Source organism: Puntigrus tetrazona, chromosome 21, assembly GCF_018831695.1.
Source record: "Puntigrus tetrazona isolate hp1 chromosome 21, ASM1883169v1, whole genome shotgun sequence".
NCBI classification, from domain to species: domain Eukaryota; kingdom Metazoa; phylum Chordata; class Actinopteri; order Cypriniformes; family Cyprinidae; genus Puntigrus; species Puntigrus tetrazona.
In genome coordinates, this window is record NC_056719.1 from 2,576,287 (window position 1) to 2,596,035 (window position 19,749).

Genomic DNA, 19,749 nt, shown 5'->3' on the forward strand with positions numbered 1-19,749 from the left:
TTTTAGAGAGGGATCCTTACTGACCTTCATTACATTGAAATCAGCGACATTCTTCATAATATCTTCCTTTGTGTTTAACAAAAGACACTCATACAGGGTTGGAACTAATTGAGGGCGAGTGAACAATAAGATTTTTTGTGCGCGTGTGAATTATCATTTAAACCCATCAGTAAAGCCTTATAAAACATCACCAAAAAAGTGTTTCTTTAAAAAAAAAAAAAAAAAAAAAAAAAAAAAAAAAAGGTAGAAAAAGTCAGCTGCTCAACCATTTTCTAGTGCTGTCAAACAATTAATCGCATTCAAAATAATAGTTTTTTTTTTTACATATAATATGAAAACTAAAAAACAGAACTCTTCTTAAATATATACATGAATGTATACACAGTCCACACATATTATGTAAACAAAACATAATATATATTAATATTTTTTTTAATGTGTTTTATCACAATTAATTACTTGACAAAACTACATTTCCAACATAGCATTTTAAAATGTAATGGCTGCTGAAAATTCAGCTTAGTCATTAAAGGAATAAAAAAAAAAAAAAACCATTAAAATAGAAAAGCTATTTTTACTGTATTTTGACCAGTATTTAAATGCAGACTTGTTTCAAAAACCTAACTGACCCCTAACATTTGAATGGTAGTGTAGCTGGACACGGTTACAATCTCTCACACTCATCTGCGGATCTCTTTTCCAGTGTAGATGCAGTGGGCATCTTTGATTGAGAGGTGTCCTTCTCGTTTTTATCTGTGTGAAACACTCCCGCTTAATTACAGGGGACAGTTACTGCTGCTGTTGAGCTTGGTCCATATGGACAGATCTATTACATTAGATCCCTGGCCCTCGTCGGAGTAATTTAATGTGCTGCCAGTCATCGTGATGTGACAGCGATCAGATCAGCTCGCTATTTTAAGTCTCCGAGGGTCAAAAGAACAATGAAGAAGATCTAGAAGTGCAGCAAAATCCGGTAACTCTTGGCCTAATGCGATCATGATAAATTGCAGTTTGTTTCTCAATATTTCTTATCTTGTTACAGTAAAAGTCTGGCTTCTAAGCTTCTGGCCAGTGAGAAATTACATTTGGGCTGCAACAATTACGGTGAGGGAAATCAGCATGAGTTATTTGTGTAATATTCCACAAACTGACTCGTTTGCTGTTTGAATTTTTTTTCAGAACATTTGCAAAAGAACTTGAAAACAGCAGACAAGGAATTATTTCAATTATGATACACTTATGCTTATAAATCTTCACTTCTGAACTCTACAGGCAGGGATTCCAGTCTAAAACATAATATGCTTGGCATTTAAAAAGATGTACAATGGTCCTGAAAAGAGTCGTGGTTTTAAAGAGACGGTTCGAAAATGAATAACTGATTTCATGTTTTTCCAACTCCCTTATACTTCATCTTGAGTAATACTCTAGCCACTCTTTTCCACACAATGAAAGTGAGCAGAGACTTTGAAACTTCAGAGAGTATTCAAGAAAGTGCATTTCGATTTAAGTAATACTTCTTTCTTTCTTTACTTATTCTTTCATGCATCTATTCCTTTTATGCTTGCTTTTTTCATGCCCCTGTTCCTTCTTCATTTCCCCCTCTTCCTGGCCTTAATTTCATCTTCCTTCATTCTTCCGTCCTACTTCCTGAAAGACCCTTTTCCGTTTTCCTTCTTCCTATCTTTCTTGTTTCTATTTCCCTTTCTTCATACCTTCCTCTCTTCCTTTATTTTATTCTCTTTTCTCTCACCTTCTGTCCTCTTCCCGTTCTCATTTCTTCCCTCTTTCCTCCTGCCTGTTCTTCTCCTTTATTTCTACTCCTCCTATTTTCCTACCTCTCCTGTTTTTTCATCCATCCATCTTTTATTTCTGTTTATTTGCATTCCTCATATCTTCCATTTCTTTTTCCTGTTTTTTATTCCTTTTATTTCTCCTTCCTTGTATTCTTCCTATCTTGCCTTAATCCCGCCTTTTAGTTTTTAAGAAGAACTTATTTCTTAGAATTAATTAACATTAGAGAAAGTTTTTTGACAGTACATTGAAACGCTATGTGTGTGTGTGTGTGTGTGTGTGTGTGTGTGTGTGTGTGTGTGTGTGTGTGTGTGTGTGTATATATATATATATATATATATATATATATATATATATATATATATATATATATATATATATATATATATATAGAGAGCTGCATTTTCCTCCCAGAAATGTGCATTTTGAAACATTTTGTTTCACATTTGTAGATGGTCTAAAGCAAAATCAGTCATTTATAATCAAAACTTTGCTTCAAGAACGAGCCACACATAATTTTTTCAATCTGAAATAATTCTTCAGTGAACATTCTGACGTACCTTGTTTGGCCTCTAGCTCTTCCTGGGACAGTACAGGTTTCTTCTCCTCAGCCACTGGAGGTTGAGGTGGCTCTTTGGTGGCTGCTTCAACCAATCCTATCGCCAGCTCCGCTCCCTCTTGCACCTCCCCCTTCATCCCATCCTCATCTGAGTCGTCGTCCAGTCGCACGCGGTTCTTCTCCAGTGGCAGTAGGTCGTTTTCTTTCGACTTTATAGCGAAGCAGATGGGCGCAAAGGACGCTGGGAAGTGGGTAATAACAGACATGCTTTTATTTCGTAACTGTCGTTAACCTTTCTTACTTAGCACAAATCAGCAGCGTAAGTACTGTCATCATGGTCAAAGATGTGATTATTACAGTCAAGCACAATAGCTTATATGTATTTACATCAGCAAAGACACAGGGGTCAGCGAGCCATTTTTAAATGCTAAGTGAACCAGCTTGAGCACAACAACAGCAATTAACAGATGGAGAGACATGGGATGCATGAGGGTGCATGAGGACATTCTGAAATGTCAGTATGGCTGACAAGGATGTTCTGAGGTCAGGTGGTGGTGGTGATGGTGGGGAGCACAATCTTGGAGCACAGAGCTGTCTTACCTTTAATGAGCTTGCCCTCGTTCTGCTGCTTGTCAGAAGCGCAGTTCGCCGTGCTGTCCCCCCCACTGTTGTAAAGCAGCGAACCCTGCGAGACCAGGACAGCGGGAACAGAGAGAGACAGGGAAGAGAGACACAAAGTTACTATACTTTGCAGACACAGGTTAAGGATGAAAATCCTGAGCTCTCAGTTTTCAGACAAAGGCAGTCTCAAGAGCTTGACGGTATTTTAAAGGACTTTCTTTGTACAGAATATGTGGTTATTCTGAGCCAGTAATTCCTCTATAATGTTCACAGGTGAAGAAGAGGAGGTACAGGGGGAAATGGAAGGAGAAGAGCCTGAGAGAGAATCCCTCTCTTCCTTTAAAAGCCACATGTGTACTATTTTGATGTGGAGTCTTCCATTTTAGATTCTTTTCTTCAATTTTACATTACTTCCTTCCATTATACATTCCTTCCTTGCTTCCATTTTAGATTCCTTTCTTCAATTTTACATTCATTCTATCCATTTTACGTTCCTTTCTTTAATATCACAGTCCTTCCTTCTATTTTACATTCCTTCCTTCTTTCATTCCTTTTTCCATTTTAAATTACATTTAAAATTTCTTTCTATCCTTCCTAAAATCTATACTATAGGAAAGAAAACAACATTTTTTCACTCTCATATAAATGCGTAGAAACACTAAGTAAGCTTTGTTTGGAAACAATTATTTTTGCAATTATGTTTCATGCCACATAAATGACTTTTTTAACTAATTTAAAGAAATACAAAAATAGCATTATGCGCACTCTGTTCTGAGCTCTGTTGGGATGAGATGCAGGGCTTGAGTATCACTCTGGGAGCTACACTGATGGACGAGTATAATCTCAGGAACGTTCTGCAGCAGGGAAAATCACGACAAGATCCTTCACGGTCATGCAGTATAAGAGCAATGTGGGCCTGATGCTCATTTATCAACCATCTGCTTGGAGATTGCATGTTAAAAAAAAAAAAAAAAAAGTCTGACTCTGCCTCAATGCATGTAGAAAACTGGACTCCATACGGAATGGTAAAAAAAAACTTAATAATGAGCTACAATGTATCCACACTAATGAGATGTTGCTTTCCTTATACTGACCCAAATCTTTGTGTTTTATTCTTTTGTTTGAGTCAGCGGAAGTGTACAAATGAATATTCTACACTGCTGTATGGTAATGGGCATAGCCACTAATAATAAAGAGAATCACACACGCTGTGATAATCCTACGTAATCTCACTGCCGGGTTTTTATGTAACAAGAAGAAAAAAAGATAGAGTGCAAGGACGAAAGAGAGAGATTCTGAAAGTTTAGTGTCCCTAATGGAAGTTTTCAATATTTTACAGCTCTATTAAAGAAGTGTCTGTAGATCCTCACTGTAGCCCTGGGTAAGATGAAGGGTCAGGAGGACATTAAACCCAGTTAGAAATCTCTCGCCCAAAGATGAAAGACAAGATGAAGGAATTAAAGCAGGAGATTGGATCTGTGACCGGACACTTGATAAAAAAAAAAAAAAAAAAAGTGAAGAGAGACACTGTGGGTAGAGTGACTGTTTCAGTGTAGCCTGTATTTCAGCCTAGTGTTGAGAGTTAAGAACTGGTTTTCATTCAGATTTGATAAGTCTTATACATATTCAAATATATTTTTTTTTTTTTTTTTTAAGAATGGATTGAAGAATGAAGCCAAATCCTAAATTAATTAGTAAAAAAAAATAAATTAAAAACATAGGTTATTCCTTTCGAATTTAAATGCCAGTTCATATTTAAAGTTAGAATATTAAGCAGAATCATTCAAATCCTTATGATTCCCATCACTATGAAGAAGAAAACTGCTATTCCAGGCACTCTTCTGGGCAGTCCACTTGTTTCTGCCTGTTTGCTCCGGTTTAGTCTGCTTTGGTTCTCAGAGAAACCTTCGTTAAGGACCTCTGCTGTCTACTTACATCACTGAATTAATATCAAATGAACATTAATATCAAATCAAGGGTTATTTCTAAAGTCTCCCCCTGTGAGCAACATTACTTCTTCAGCCTTGGGTTTTCTTTAAACACATTCTCCCCTGTAGAGATGGTGCCATACAGAATGTCTTCATCTTCTCATATAAAGGCGGTAATCCCATAATCCTGTTTATGGGTAAAGTCAGCAGAAGAAATGCATGCTGATGGACCATGGCATGTGGAAGTAGCTATATAAAAGCAAAACACGGATGAGCATTGTGACTATGGGTGAGTTAGGATGCTGTAATTTTAGAGTATGATGGTAGGTGTCACTCATAGGCTTACGAAGAGACGTGATGCCATGGTAATTATGATTCTGCCATCATCTCTACGAAAAAAAATGATCTGCCCGATGCCCACAATCAAGTAGACTTTTTGATACAAGAAAACACAAGTAATCTTTTTAAATCGGACTACTCGCTATTAAAATTGCTAACTTCATACAATGTAAATTTCAGAAGCTTTTCACATTTCTCAGTTAACATTTCAACCTTATTCCCCTGATGCCACAGATTCCATTTCGCATTGTATTAATTGGTTCTGAACAGCGGCAAGTTTGCATCATTATCACAGTTCAACCATGAATACTAGTGACAGCTGTTTAGCTCTGTAGCTAGGTAACAAATGTAAAGGGAAGGCTCATGTTTTTGTCCTTTTGGGGGCAGTTCTGAAACTTACATATGCTAGGCTAAAGCAAAAATGTGAACAAAAAGCAGCTGAAGGATGGCACATGTGTTTTTTGATCTTAAAACTAAGTCGTTAAACAACAAGAAAGGTTAATAAGGGAGGGAAAGTTTTTACATGATAATAACTGAACAAAACTTGGCAGTCTAGCAATCTTTTAGTGCAGTTTATTTTCTTATTACTGCAATAAAATAAAGCAGATGAAGCTTTTCAAAAATTGGGCATAAAATGCTAATTATTTATTAAGACAAGCATGTTACTTTAAAAAAGTAATTAGTTGTAGGTTATTAGTTACTTCCCACAATTAGTTATCATTATCATTATAAAATTAACTAATTACTAGGGAAGGTAACTATTCATATGTCAAATATCTTAAATGTCCCCGATATAAATACATCAAATGAATGAAAAGGACACTAAATATTATAAAACATTAGACAAGTACAGAAAAAAACAAACAAACAAAACAGTTTAAATCACACCAAGAAATGCTGGTTAAAACCCTTCTGTCACATTAGGTTACTAACGGCATCCGATATACCAACTCAACTTTAAAGATGCTTCAATATTTCAACCAACTGCATAACATTTCAATCCACATCATATGTTGAGAAGTCATACTGAACAGGATACAAATATGTGTTAAAACCTGTCGTGTTGTAAGAAATGTACATTTACAAAAGCAAATGGTTTTAGTCTGCATTACATGCTTATTGCATCTATCTTGCATCAAAAATGCAAAAAACATTAGCTGTTCATCTAAGGCTTTTTTTCTGCAGAGACAAGCAGTAACAGGAAAGGCTTTGGTGCTATGGGACCGATGCCTGCAAGTGCGGTCATCTTAAGTATCAGTTCACTTGGATAAATTAAACCGGAATGTTTTTTTGTTTTTTTTTATCGAATCGAAACTCTTCCGTAGAAAGGTTCCTCATATCCTAACTCAAACCGAACTCAACTTTGATGTCAAACAGACTGAAAACTCCAGCGTATCTTATGCTGCAAGTGCAATGTTCACAAAACAGGCTTTCTTCTGAGCAGTGCCAAAACCACTTTCGGAACATGTAAGGATTCTCTAAAAGTTCAGGAGGCAGAAAGCGCAGAAAGTGACAACAAAAACAGTTTTTAGACAACAAAAGTAGGTTTCTTATTCCAGAAATTCAGAAGACAGACAAAAGTGCATTCCACAACAAATCAAAATACTGCTTTAAAGAAACTGGTGACTGCCCCTATTCTCTTAATTATTTAGTTTAAATGAGCAGTCGGGGGCCTTGTGTACAGTTTGATTATTTCCACTAATCAAGCCATCAATGCATTGGCCCGACGACGGTTGGGTTATCTGCCGAATCCAATGTCGCCCTGTCACAGCGTTCCCGTTCACAGAAAAGCAGGGCACTACAACAATGGATAAAAAAAAACTGACAAAACAAATTGGAATAACAAGGGATGGAGGAGTGAGGGAGGAGAGGTGCAAACGTGGTTCATTTCCCCAAAGGAGAATACAATGAAAAGCGGCAAACAAAGAAAGCAGGGTGACTGAAGCACTCTTTGGCTCTTTCACCTCTTCAAAGGCGAGCTGAAGTACTGCAGACCGAGTAAAAAGAAACGGGCACAAATCAAGAACAATGGTTTAAGCTGCAAGTGCAGAGCTAACTGGACTATAAAGTTAGATAAAATACAGAGAGATAAGGATGACAATGCAAAGGATACGAGAGGAAAGGAAAAAGGGAGAAATAAAGATACTGCATATTCCTCAACTTTTGCAATTAATAAGCTGAAGTCTATGAGGCTTGACATTTACAGTGGATGTCAATGGGTCAAAACATTTACAATGGACATCTATGAGGCAAGGCATTTACAATCGACGTCTACTGAGAAAGGTATTTACAATGAAAGCCAATGGGACAAAGCATTCAAAATGGAAGTCTTGGGGGCAATACATTTAGAAACGAAAGCCCATAGGCCAAGGCATTTGCAGTGGAAGTCTACAGGGCAAGGCATTTACAATGGAAGTCTATGGGAAAAGGCATTTTCAATGGAGGTCTATGGGCCAAGGGAGATTTAAGGCAGAAACGCAAAGCTCATGTTTTTGCTAAAGCAGTTCTGCAAATATTATTTGTCCATAAGACCACTGTAGGTATAGATAAAGTTACATCTAACTGCCGATGTTAAAACATATAGAGTTTAGTAGATGAACTTTAGGAACAACTTTAACATAATAGTGATTTGCATTACTGTAGTACTGTGGCAAGTTAAGTGCATAACATATATATATAAAAAAAGAAAAACCCACACACACACACACACACACACACACACACACACACACACACACACACACACACACAAATAAACAGTAATGTTAAATAAGGTTCACTGGTAAATGTTTTACTTAAATATATATTTACTGTAAGGAAGCTAGAAAAAATACTTTTATAGCATTTATTAATCAATGTTAATTTTTATATGTAATACATTTTACATATATGAACCAATTCGACAAAGTATTATGAATATACATGAATAAGTAATGAACTAATGTATTTAAAAATGTATCTTAATAATAGATGAAAAAATGTAAGCAAGCTAGAGTATTTTAAAGTGTTAAAAAATTAAAGAGTCCCTTCTGTAATTTTCAAACTGAAGGATAAAACTAAACGATTATTTAAAAAATAACCACATAAACACTGGGGCGCTCGTACTGTAAGACTGTAATCATCAAGGCTTCGATTAAACACACTGGATAATTTTCTTTACAATTACAACAGACATAATAAAGGAGGTTATAAAGTGCAAAACGCTAGGATTGACAGTGAGAGATTCTAATTACAGATACAATCTATAATTGATGAAGCAGACGCTCAAAGACAAAGACTCAGCTCCTAGGCTTAAAACAGAGGTTGGGGTTTGCAAATATGCCTGCTTAATCACCACAAAAGTGAACAGGAAGAGCTGCTGTTTGTTCTTGCACTGTCGCTAATGGCCTGCCAGTTGCAGTAATTACAGACTGTGCTTTTAAAGTAGGTACGAGAGAATACGGAGAGTCTTGGGACTTCACAGAAAGCAGATACCCCGGCACCTCAGTTGGTCCTTAAGTGAACTATGTGAGATGTGAGGCAGGACAAGATGAGAAGCAAACACGTGGCAAAAGAGTGTGAGGAGAGACAAACAAAAATGAAAAAAGAATCTGAAGAATTACGTGACACTGAAAAGAAAACGTGCAGTAATGTGATCCGAAAATTTAGCTTTGGCATCACAGGAAAAAAAATTATATTATGAAAGGAAATTCAATCAGAAAACATTTTGCATTGTAAAAATATTTCGTCAGATTACCATCTTTTCAATTTCTTTACAATTGCTTTATTTTCCTTAAAATAAATGCACCCCATTCAAGGAACTTTATTCAAAAACGTCAAATATCTTATGTCCAAACTAAATGCAACTTTACGGAAACAAAAAATCTGACAACTATAGTATTAAAATTCAGTTCTGGTTCACAAATTTGTGACCCTGCACCACAAAACCATTCATAGGGGGATTTCTTTTAACCTGATTTATACTGAATATACTATATTAAATAATACAAGCTTCCCCTTGGATGTATGGTTTGTTAGGATAGAATGATATTTGGTATAAATGCTTTAAAGTTGTCCTTTGATATGTTTTATATATTTACGAAAGGAAATGTACTAAATATATTCACTGAACATGATCTTTACTTAGTATCCTAATTCTTTTTGGCATAAAAGATTTTTTTTGGCTACAGTTACAAATATACCTGTGTGGATTTTTTTTGATCCACACTAACATACACGGTATTCTTGAGGTTAGTCCAGCTAATTATAGACCAGCAACAGACTAAAATAATCCTTTACCAATAAGCTAATTGATTGCTTTACACAAAAAAATGCTTTCTTTCCTACAAAAGACTGACATCCTTTCATACACCCACTATATTGAGCAAAGCAATTTCTGACTCATTTTTTTTTTTTACAAGTGGTCAGTCTCCTCCTCCACATACCGCCTGTAGTCTATATTCAAGACCCTGTGGATTTCTTTCACTTTTTCATGCATTGCAAGTCACAAGAAACCAAAGGGAAGCTGCAGCCTTGGATGTACAGAAAAAAAGAGAGCGGGACACATGATCAAAAATGGTTTAGCTGAGGTAAAAGTGCCCTAGAGTGGCATGCTGCTAGAAATGTGCAGACAGCCTTTAAGCGCCACTGTCGTAGTTGAGATACTGGTGCTCGAAGGCATTTCTCAAAGTCACTGACATGTGTAGCGCACATCCATCTGCCAAAGTAAAACATGGAGAGATTATTGCAGCCCTCTATATATATATATTTTTTTTTTTTACAGGCTCTAGGTAACACCTCTAATCATCGAAAAATATTCATAATTCTTCTGATTAAACAAGAGTAATTCCAAAAAAAGTACATCATTTTCAGAGTAAATATTATACGTGCAGAGGACATGTCTTCCACTCCCTACCGCCCTCAAAAACCACAACAAAGATAATTCCTGTCTTTCACTTTTCATGTTTTTAAAGCAGTCTGTTGGATATGAAAGGGAATGCAGAAACTATGCCAGAGGGGAAAAAATAAACACTTCTAAAAATGAAAGCTTTAATTTACTTTAATTTAAGAAAAAAACATTAAATATTGGCAGAGGCAAAAACTTGAAGAAAGAGAAAGCAGAGGAGTTTTTAAAATATTTAATAATAATAATAATAATAATAAAAATATATATAATCTTTTATATTTTTAAATAAATGTGACATATTTAAAGGATAACAGCATTCATTAACGCAAATTAAACCTCGAAAGGCTGATCTGGATCCCAAAGTGAAGCGGCTTTGTAAGACCTTCAAGGAGTTTGCTTCGTGATAATGACCAAACGACAGTTCATTATAATGTTGCTTAGATGGCTGCTTATAAATACATAATAAAACCAAATAAATAAATAAAAAGGACATGAAATATTGATCTAAGTTAGAAATTTTAAACATAAAAAGAATGCACTGTGCTACGAGAGAGATGAAATTAGCTATCTAGGAAATTGGCTGCCTGGGACAACATTCAAATACATAGTTCAGTAGCCATCATACAAAAATATCAGCAGGATACTTCAATCAGTCAATAAGAACCACGTACTCCAGAGAGTCATGTAATAAGCAGAAGATATGATCTATTGCATTCCAGAAGAAAGCTCTGTGCTGTTCCAAAAAATCCTTTTAACGCATAAAAATAGTTGCTCAAGAGTGAAGGATGGAGGAGAATCATACTGGATCAAAATGTTATAATGTATGTGAGGAAATGGGTGTGTGTGTGTGTGTGTGTGTGTGTGTGTGTGGTATAGATATGTACAACAAATGAAATTCCAACCCGCTCCTTTCCATTATGTGCAATAAAAAGAAAGCGGGAAGGGAAAAAAAAAAACTTCAAATGAAAAGCTCAGTTACACAGAGGTCTGGAAAGGCAGAGAAATGTTTCCACTTTTCATTAAAAGCAACTAAAAGGTCGATTATTTCATTTAAACATGCCTGCGTGCCAAAACCTCAGAGCTGCAGACGTTGGCGGTGCAGCATTTATGTCTTATGCAGAAACTGAAAAGCTGCAGCACAAAAACAATATTGACGATTTAAGAGGTTGAAGAACCAGCCAAAAGTCTTCATTATTACACACGAGAATATCGAGCGAAAATATACTTCCATTCAGGTTTCTAGAATGTCTAACAAGAACAAAAGTCCATTTCATTCAAATTAACTTGGAGGATCTTTAGCCGTTTTTAAAGACTGAAATATCAAACAATTACACCATTAATGAAAGCACAGAAACAACAACATTATGCTATCAATGTTATCAATTCTAGACTTGTTATAACGGAACTAATATGAAAACCTTGTCTGAGAAAAGTCTGATAAGGAGAAATAAAACAAGGCAATGGGTTCCGGAACAACCATTACAGTGTTTAAAAAGACCTTATTAAACATAAGTACATGTTCTTCAAAGAGAACACTTCAAGAACTGTGACGACGGCTAAAGCAGGCGGATTTAAATGCGAGAATGGGTCGCAATTACAAGATTCGTGACTTTAAGAACCTGCCAGCTTTAAGGTCAAACTCCACACCTGACCTTAAAAATAATTCAAAAACGCCTGAACCATCCAGGACAATACATTTCCCTCTAAAAGTCAAGCCACAGCAGTCCCTCAGAGTCTTCTGACACAGTTCTGCCTTGTAAAAGTTTTTTACAGCACAAGTTTAAAAAAATAAAAAAATTATACTGAAAGGGAAAAACACATGAAATGTGGTTAAATATAGCTGACTTGAAGCAGTCAGACGTTGCTGAGATGGAGAAATCTGAACCAAATGTCACTCGCTTTGAAGAAAATCCCAGAGCATCAAGTTTAAATGCTGGCTGAGACCAACAAATTTACAGGAATGCTGAACTTCATGAATCAAGCCAAGCGTTCTAAGTGGATCCTGAATGAGTGAGGTACAACAAAGGAACATCACGCAATCCAAAAATATATTAGATAGTGGTTCTCCTGCTCGTGAGCTTGGTCAATTCTGCCCGTAGTATTAATTTAATACAACTTTTATTCACCCATAAGCAGAAAAAGTTCTTTCAGGCTCTTGGTGGGACACTGGTTTTAATGAGGCAGCGGGTGTTAGAGAAATATGACTAACCACATAAACTTCCATGGCGTAGTATGATGCTCAAAGAACTAGGTTGTGGGATGGTGTCCTTGAGGTATGCGCACAAGTTACAAGAATAAATTGATTTTCACAGGCTTGGGGCTTCCTCTGTCCTTCCTCTGAACCTCCGGATTTCTATCCTGACCGCGCAAATAAAAATCCTCCGAAATTACTTAAATGAAAAAGCACTGAAGTGTGCATGAATGCAGATGCACTGCAAACTCGCTTCATCTGACAGTGCTTAGACATGGTTCAGTTTTTCTATCAGTTCGCTTATCCACTCTAATGACATGATAAAACGCGCAATTTAAGATGATATTAAACAATACTCATGCAGGAAAAGCATAATGTAAAAGTTTTTGTGATACCAGCCATGAACTGAGAAAATTTACTGGCCCTGAAACTCTATTTTGCATAACCTTGTATTTCGAATAAAAGAAACTAGAGCCTTAAGCTATATACATATACATATATACACAAATATATATATACACACACACACATATACATATATATGTATATATAAAAATATATTAGTAATTTTACACAGTAAAATTAGTAATTACTGTGAAAACACTTAAGACCTATTAAACATTTCATACAGCTGACAAATATGATTCAGGGTAATAACTCACTGTGTGATGGAACATAGAGAACATAGTTAGAATGTGTACTTTTTTTGTCTCATATTTACCTCATATATATTTAAGCAATAGGGTAAATGCAATAAAAATTATCTCGAAAATTATCTGCTTTTCTCGATTTTGCCAGATAGAATATAAAGACAAAGCAGAACTGTTTGCCTTAAACCTTGACTGCAAAAATACTTTTTGTGTTCCACTGTCATAGACATTTGGAAGGAACACTGGGTGAGTAAATGATGACAAAACTTTCATGTTTGGATGAACTACTCTCTGAGAGAGTCCAAATAATTCTTTGGACCACTGTATATAACTTGATCACTCTTTCAGACAATGCTTAGCAGCAGTCCAAAATGAGCTTAAAGGATCTCCAAAGTTCTCTACCCAGTTAATTTGGGGAATGCGTGTCGAATTTTGTGCACCCTAAGCGAAGCCAAAGTTTTAAGAGGTTGGGAAGCATTCAGTACATCCGGCAGCTGGAATGATTGCCACCCAGTTGGAAGTACAAATAAAAGTGGAAGACATTCAAAATGAATAAACAACAAAAAAATTGCAGAGCTTATAATGGAAAAAGTTCTGAACAAGCTAGGAAATTAGCTAAAGCCCTAGCCCAGCTCTGTCTCTGGAGACAATATTACTGGCAGGGCAAGCAAATAACACAAGATTCTGCTGTGAGCACAGCATTGTTGCGCTGATTGCAACAATGGAACATTTCGTCTAATTTTCCCACTAAAACACTTTTTCCTACCTCTTCTCCTCAATTTTCTAAGCTCTTATTTCCTTCCATTCCTTATTACTTCCAAGCTCCATATTTAGACGGATGTAGATAGAGAATCTAACATCTCTACTCAGACAGTGATGATAGTATGCTCTTAAAAATGGGTTCTTTATTGGCATCTACGATTCCATTATCATGGAACCATTCCACGCCACAATTATTTGGATTTTTAATAGGTTCTTTACACTACGAAAAAATATTTTAAGCAAAAATATGTATGAGTGTGCTATTTCACACTTCTTATTATTGTTATTTCATAGTTTTCTTTCCACAACTACATGTAGCTGAGGAGGTATTAAACTATATCTTGAGTGTGTTCTGCAGGCACTTTGGCTGCTTTATATATACACATATATATAACCCGCCACAAATAAATCAATGTATGGCAAACATATATGATATTATATATGTGTGTGTGTGAGAGAGAGAGACAAAGCAAAACCATCAGAAGGCGTTAGCAAGGCCCTGTTTAAATGAGTGGTTCACTGAATCATTCATTTAAATGATTCTTTCAAAGTAAGTGACAACATGTGGTCAGCTCAAGCGTCTTTAAAACAACAATTATAAAAATTATGATAGATGATAAACGTCACATCCATAATTTCAGGTTTGTTCAAAACAAGGTCTGTAAGTACATAAAAGTTTAAAATTTTATTAATTACATATGCCTGATTAACCACATTAAATCAGGCTTGAACTGTTAAAAATGAATGTAAATAAATATAGACAAAGAGGCATGATTAATTGATTACATCTTTTAAACATGTTTTTTATAAAAAATTAAATCACACTAAATTAACACGTTTAACTGATGTCCAAGAACATTGAAGGTAGGAATGAGTGAACTGACCAAACCAGAACTCTACCCTCATAAACACACTGAGGTATCAAAGAGCAAGAGTTTGCGAGGATGACTATGCCATGGCAACCGGAAAAGGAATCGATATCATCTGAGCTCCAAAAAGCCTCTGTTTAGCCCTGGATGAAAGCAGTGTAGTGCACACAAAACCGCACATCAGAGCCTGATCCTCACATTTCTGACCTAAACACACACCGAGAAATGCACACAGCCAAAGCTCGCAGCCGTCGGTCTCATTAAAGAAAAGACGATCTTTAGACAAACTGTTAATCATAACCACAAACGGTGGAAAAACATGAACTACGGACTCAACTCAAAATGTGTAAACTTGTGCAAGTGACTAGGGTTGGGTACCGAACCGGACTGAATTGTGTAGGCACTACCGAGCACCGATTCACATTAAATGAATTGCTCCCAAATTTTGGAACCTAAAACGCATTTGATTGTTATGCTGAGAAAGAGAAAGAGAAAGAGAGAGATAGAGACCCTATGACACGATGTTGCCCCAGCAACTCTTTAAAACACAACACACAAAATGTTCTGAAGTGTGATTAAATTTCTAGGGTCACATGGTTCTATGGTTCTAGGGAGTCTATTCATAAAAAATGTGCAGAAAATAGCATCATAATCATGCTGTATACACACAGAAACGTCATAGCAACCTGTCCAAATAAAAGTATACATACTTTTATATAACAAAAATATATTACTTTTGTATTGCCTTTGCACAAAAATATTTTCATATTCCATTTACTGTCAAAAAACAGCAAAATGATACAAATAGTTATCAAATTACATTTCACACTATAATTGGCTGCTTTTTTTGTACTTTCTACCCAATATAAGCAAGTACGTCTTTTTACGTCATGCCAAAGCTCGCGTCAGTGAATTTAAGGTACAGTGAAGATTAATGAAATCATACAGAAGTTGCTTGGCAACCTTCCATGAGAGTCCAGTAACTTAATAAATATTCATGAAAGACACCTTTACAATAATAGGGTTTTTAATTTGCCAGTTGATTAGCACATACTTAATGTCTTCCTAAAAGCCAGTCAGGAAATTCCCCTAGGCAAACACAATTAATATTCAGAAGCACATATTACCGTTATGGTCTTCATATTTACATTTATGCATTTGGCAGATGCTTTTATATAAAGCGGCTTGGATTACATTCAAGTTTTCCATTTTATAAGTTCCATGGGAATCCAACCCATGACCTTAGTGTTGTTCAATTACCTCACCATGTTCTACAGTTGGATGCGTTCCTTAAAAATGAAGCCGCATTACTACACCTGAAAACAGTTGAATTTAGATCACTATGTTGAACTGCACGCATGCAATATCAATTTAAAGCTGAGAATGGGCCCATTAGCATAAGTTTGGTTTACGGAGAGCACAGGTCAATGATCGTTTAAAGCACGTATGTGTTCTACCATACAGATATTATTATGATGAATCCCACCTCCTTTCTACTATAAACAGAATGTCAGTCTATCACTTGCTTACAAAATTTGTATTAGCTAGTGGTATGCGTGGGAGAAATACAGAAAGGCCACTCTGAGCACTTACAGGCAGATGTATCCATAAAACCCCTCTTATTCTAATTCAATTCACTGGAACGTTCCTTATATTCAATAATGCACAGCTGCACAGTTAGTCGATCTTGCCTCTCAATCCATTAAGGATGACCAGTGAGTTAATAAGCAGTAATGACAGGGAAAACAACAAGTAGTTTTAGCATAATGGATTTACAGCATCACACACACCATTAGAGACAGAATACACATGACAACAAATAAAGTAAAAAGACAATATGCCAAAAAAAAAAAAAACATCAAGATAGGAATTAACAACCCTAATTACTCATGTTCTTCTTGACATCTTTTTCAAGTCAAGAATAATTGGCTGATAAATATATCAAGATGTCATTTTCTGGCAGTCAGCGGTCAAGACTGGCATAGTTTGCTGTTCACAGTCGGAGACTGGTTGCTAATAAACTTGGATTAGCCTGAGTACACACAGCGATGTTAAAGCTGAAGTTTGCTATTGGCTTTACCAAATGGATTTCCAAAAATAATCTGATAAATACATTTCTCCAAGCACAAACACAAACTAATACCACTGGCAGAGTGGGATGAAAATCCATTTGAAATATCCACATAAGAAATAGGGATAGGAGAGACTAACTTAAAATTGAAATAATGACATATTTCATTTTGACTGATCAATCAGTGATTTATTCGTCAGTGTTAACTGAATTGATTAAGTTTTAACTGGAGAAAAATGACTTACTTTCTGTCAACGTAATTGGTAACACTTCATTTTAAAGTGTCCTTGTTATTCAAGTAACCCTAAGCCGAACCTAATCCTAACCCTAACCATATAGAAAGTGCATGTAGTCAATAAAATACTACTTAGTACTACAACAAGGACACCTTAAAATAAACATTTTTTAATAACACGAATTCTGTCTGAAAACAGTACATCAAAAAATTTTTTTTTTCATTTTGATTGAAATTTTAGTAATAAATTAACTAATTATTATCAACTAATCATTCATTGCTAAAATACCTGAAAATCTAGTCATATTAAACAGATACAGGTAGAGGAGAGACTGTTTTAGTCCTGAAATAATTACTTTTACTGATCACCGATATCACTTATGCTTTAAGGATTAATCAACGATTGATTCGGTGTTGCATAATTTAATTGAAAGAAATTTATTTTCTAAACATAAGCTTCATTTAATACTAATATTTATTAGAATTAATCAGTAAGAGCTTAGTAAACATAAAAAGCTGAGTGAAAATTCTTTATAAATTTAAGTTAATTAAACTGATTTAGCTATCTAATATTCTTTAACTGATGGGAATCGTCCTGTTTTATATCCGCTGAAAACAGCTGCCGAATCTCTCTCTATAGTACATCAGTGTTAAACTAGACCACGGATCAGCATAAACTACTTCTGCATCTACTGCACAAAACCTCAACTGTTTACTAATTGCCCTTATATTACACTCTTTACACTTTCCTCAATTGCCTTATTGAATTACCATTACACTGAATGGCATCACTGTATTGTATTGCACAGTTTCTACATTACTAAAGAGGACCATAAAGCACTAATCCGCCTACTGCAGTGACTTATAATTTGTCTACATTAAGCTAGGTTTTTCTCTTGAAAAATGATATTTTGGTCCTTGCATCTATATTACAATTGTTTTATTCCCCTGGTACACAAGTAACCATCAGTCACAAAAGTTTCAGTCTTGAGCGGCTGGTAAAACACTACATTTCTCTCGAAATCCATATACTGAATTTTCAATACAGATGATTTGGAAGATTTCTACTGATGCAAGTCATGCAGCAATGTCAAATCAAGGCTCTCCCGCTGAAAATGTGTGAAATTAATGAACACAAATATGCGGGGGTGAATCAATAATGCAGAATCTGCAGAAGTGGCCTTGAAGGAGAGCCACCAAGTATTAAAAACCTTGAAGTGTATGAAACATGATTAAGTTGGTAAACATCAATTTCTCAAACCAAATGAGCCGTTAATGAAATGCTAGATATGCCATATTATTTTATTGTGTTGTTTTAACATGCAGTATCGCTTGTCACGATCAAAAAGCACACTGAATGGCCGTTCAAACAGGATGAGAGGATGTTCCTGTAATAACTGCTCTTTAAAGAATAATTTTCGTAAAAAATTGCAATTTGCTGAAATTTAAGTCAGCCTCAGGCCATCCAAAATGTAGATGAGCATTTTCTTTATCTGAATACAATTGGTGAAATTAACCATTAGTTACTTGCTCACCGCTGGATCCTCTGCAGTAAATGGGTGCCGTCAGAATGAGAGTTCAAACAGCTGATAATCCACATGACTCCAGTTTATCAATTAACATCTTGCAAGGTAAAATGTCTCAACCATCATTGAGACATTTCATATTTAAGCCACTGATTATGGCCAAGATCTGATGGAATAATCCATAACAACGCTTCTCTTATATACATCTTGGATAACTTTATTATGACTACATTTCAGGCAGCGAAACTGTTCTGAACTAAGTCACTTTAGATAACAGCGTCTTCTAAATGAATATACTTTCCTGCAATTTAAATTAATTTAAATGAAACAAAAAAAACGTATTACCTTATAAGGATATCAAACCTTACTGTGAGAGAGGAAAGAAAGAATAAAATTACCTCCTGCATGCTCAGGCCTTCTTTCTGCATGAAGTAGTGCTTTTTGAACTCATAATAGGAGTTGTACTGGTGCCAGGACTGCAGGAAGTCAAACCTTCAGGGTGTAGAAGACGCACACATACACACAGAGAGAGGTTTATAGTTATTACACATTACAGTAATCTAATAGCAGCAGTGAGATCTTTGTATCTAAAGGATGGCTGTAATGAGCAGGAGCATAATTGCTTACCGCGGGTCATTCTTGGCACGCACGCTGCTCTCGAATTTCACCCCGTTTCTGGCCACATACTCAGCTAGTTTGTCAATGACAGGCTGGATGTCGGGAGGAGGAGGGATGATGGCTGCGACAGGGGTGGCAGCCGTCGGCACCGTGGGTGCAACAGTGGTTTGAGGAGGTCGAGAACTGATGGATGAAAAGAAAAAATGAAGCCAAATACAGGATTTTTGAAATACGTCAAGCTCCGTGGAAAGGAAAGAGAGCAGGGCGCACACCTGGAAGTCGGAGGGGCGGCCGGAGCGGAATGCGAGAGCGGAGCCGATGGAGGAGCTGACACAGTGACTGGACCTGCAGCAGGGGCTGATGGGATTGCAGCCGTAGGATCCAACGAAGGTGTAGTGCCTGGGGGAGGAGGAGGACCAGATGCAGGAGGAGCCGGCATCATGCCAGTGGGCAGCGATGTGTAATAAGGGCTGGCATCAATCCCAGGAGGCGGTGGGGCAAGGCAGTATGTCCCATCAGGCAGCATACAATACCCATAGTACATTGCTGCCACATTAGCTGTGTGAAATAAACACACACACAGAGTTTCAAAATCAAACGCACGTCCAAAGCAAGCACTTGAAACTTGGCTGCAATAAAATAACCATTTATTATTAAGATTTAACTATTAAGATTTTTTTATGTTTTTGAAAGAACTCACTGTC

At 36.2% G+C, this 19,749-nt stretch overlaps 1 protein-coding gene across 2 annotated transcripts in view; it reads right to left on the bottom strand.

Moving 5' to 3' along the window:
- LOC122326247 (splicing factor SWAP) overlaps positions 1–19,749 on the bottom strand; it is a 73,339-nt gene that overhangs the window by 33,188 nt on the left and 20,402 nt on the right. For both annotated transcript variants that reach the window (XM_043220976.1, XM_043220977.1), the window contains exons 8-12: positions 19,318–19,603; positions 19,055–19,228; positions 18,826–18,919; positions 2,951–3,035; positions 2,352–2,591 (exon numbers count right to left, since the gene is read on the bottom strand). In XM_043220976.1, coding sequence (XP_043076911.1) covers positions 2,352–2,591; positions 2,951–3,035; positions 18,826–18,919; positions 19,055–19,228; positions 19,318–19,603 — 879 coding nt within the window. The remainder of the gene's footprint in view (positions 1–2,351; positions 2,592–2,950; positions 3,036–18,825; positions 18,920–19,054; positions 19,229–19,317; positions 19,604–19,749) is intronic.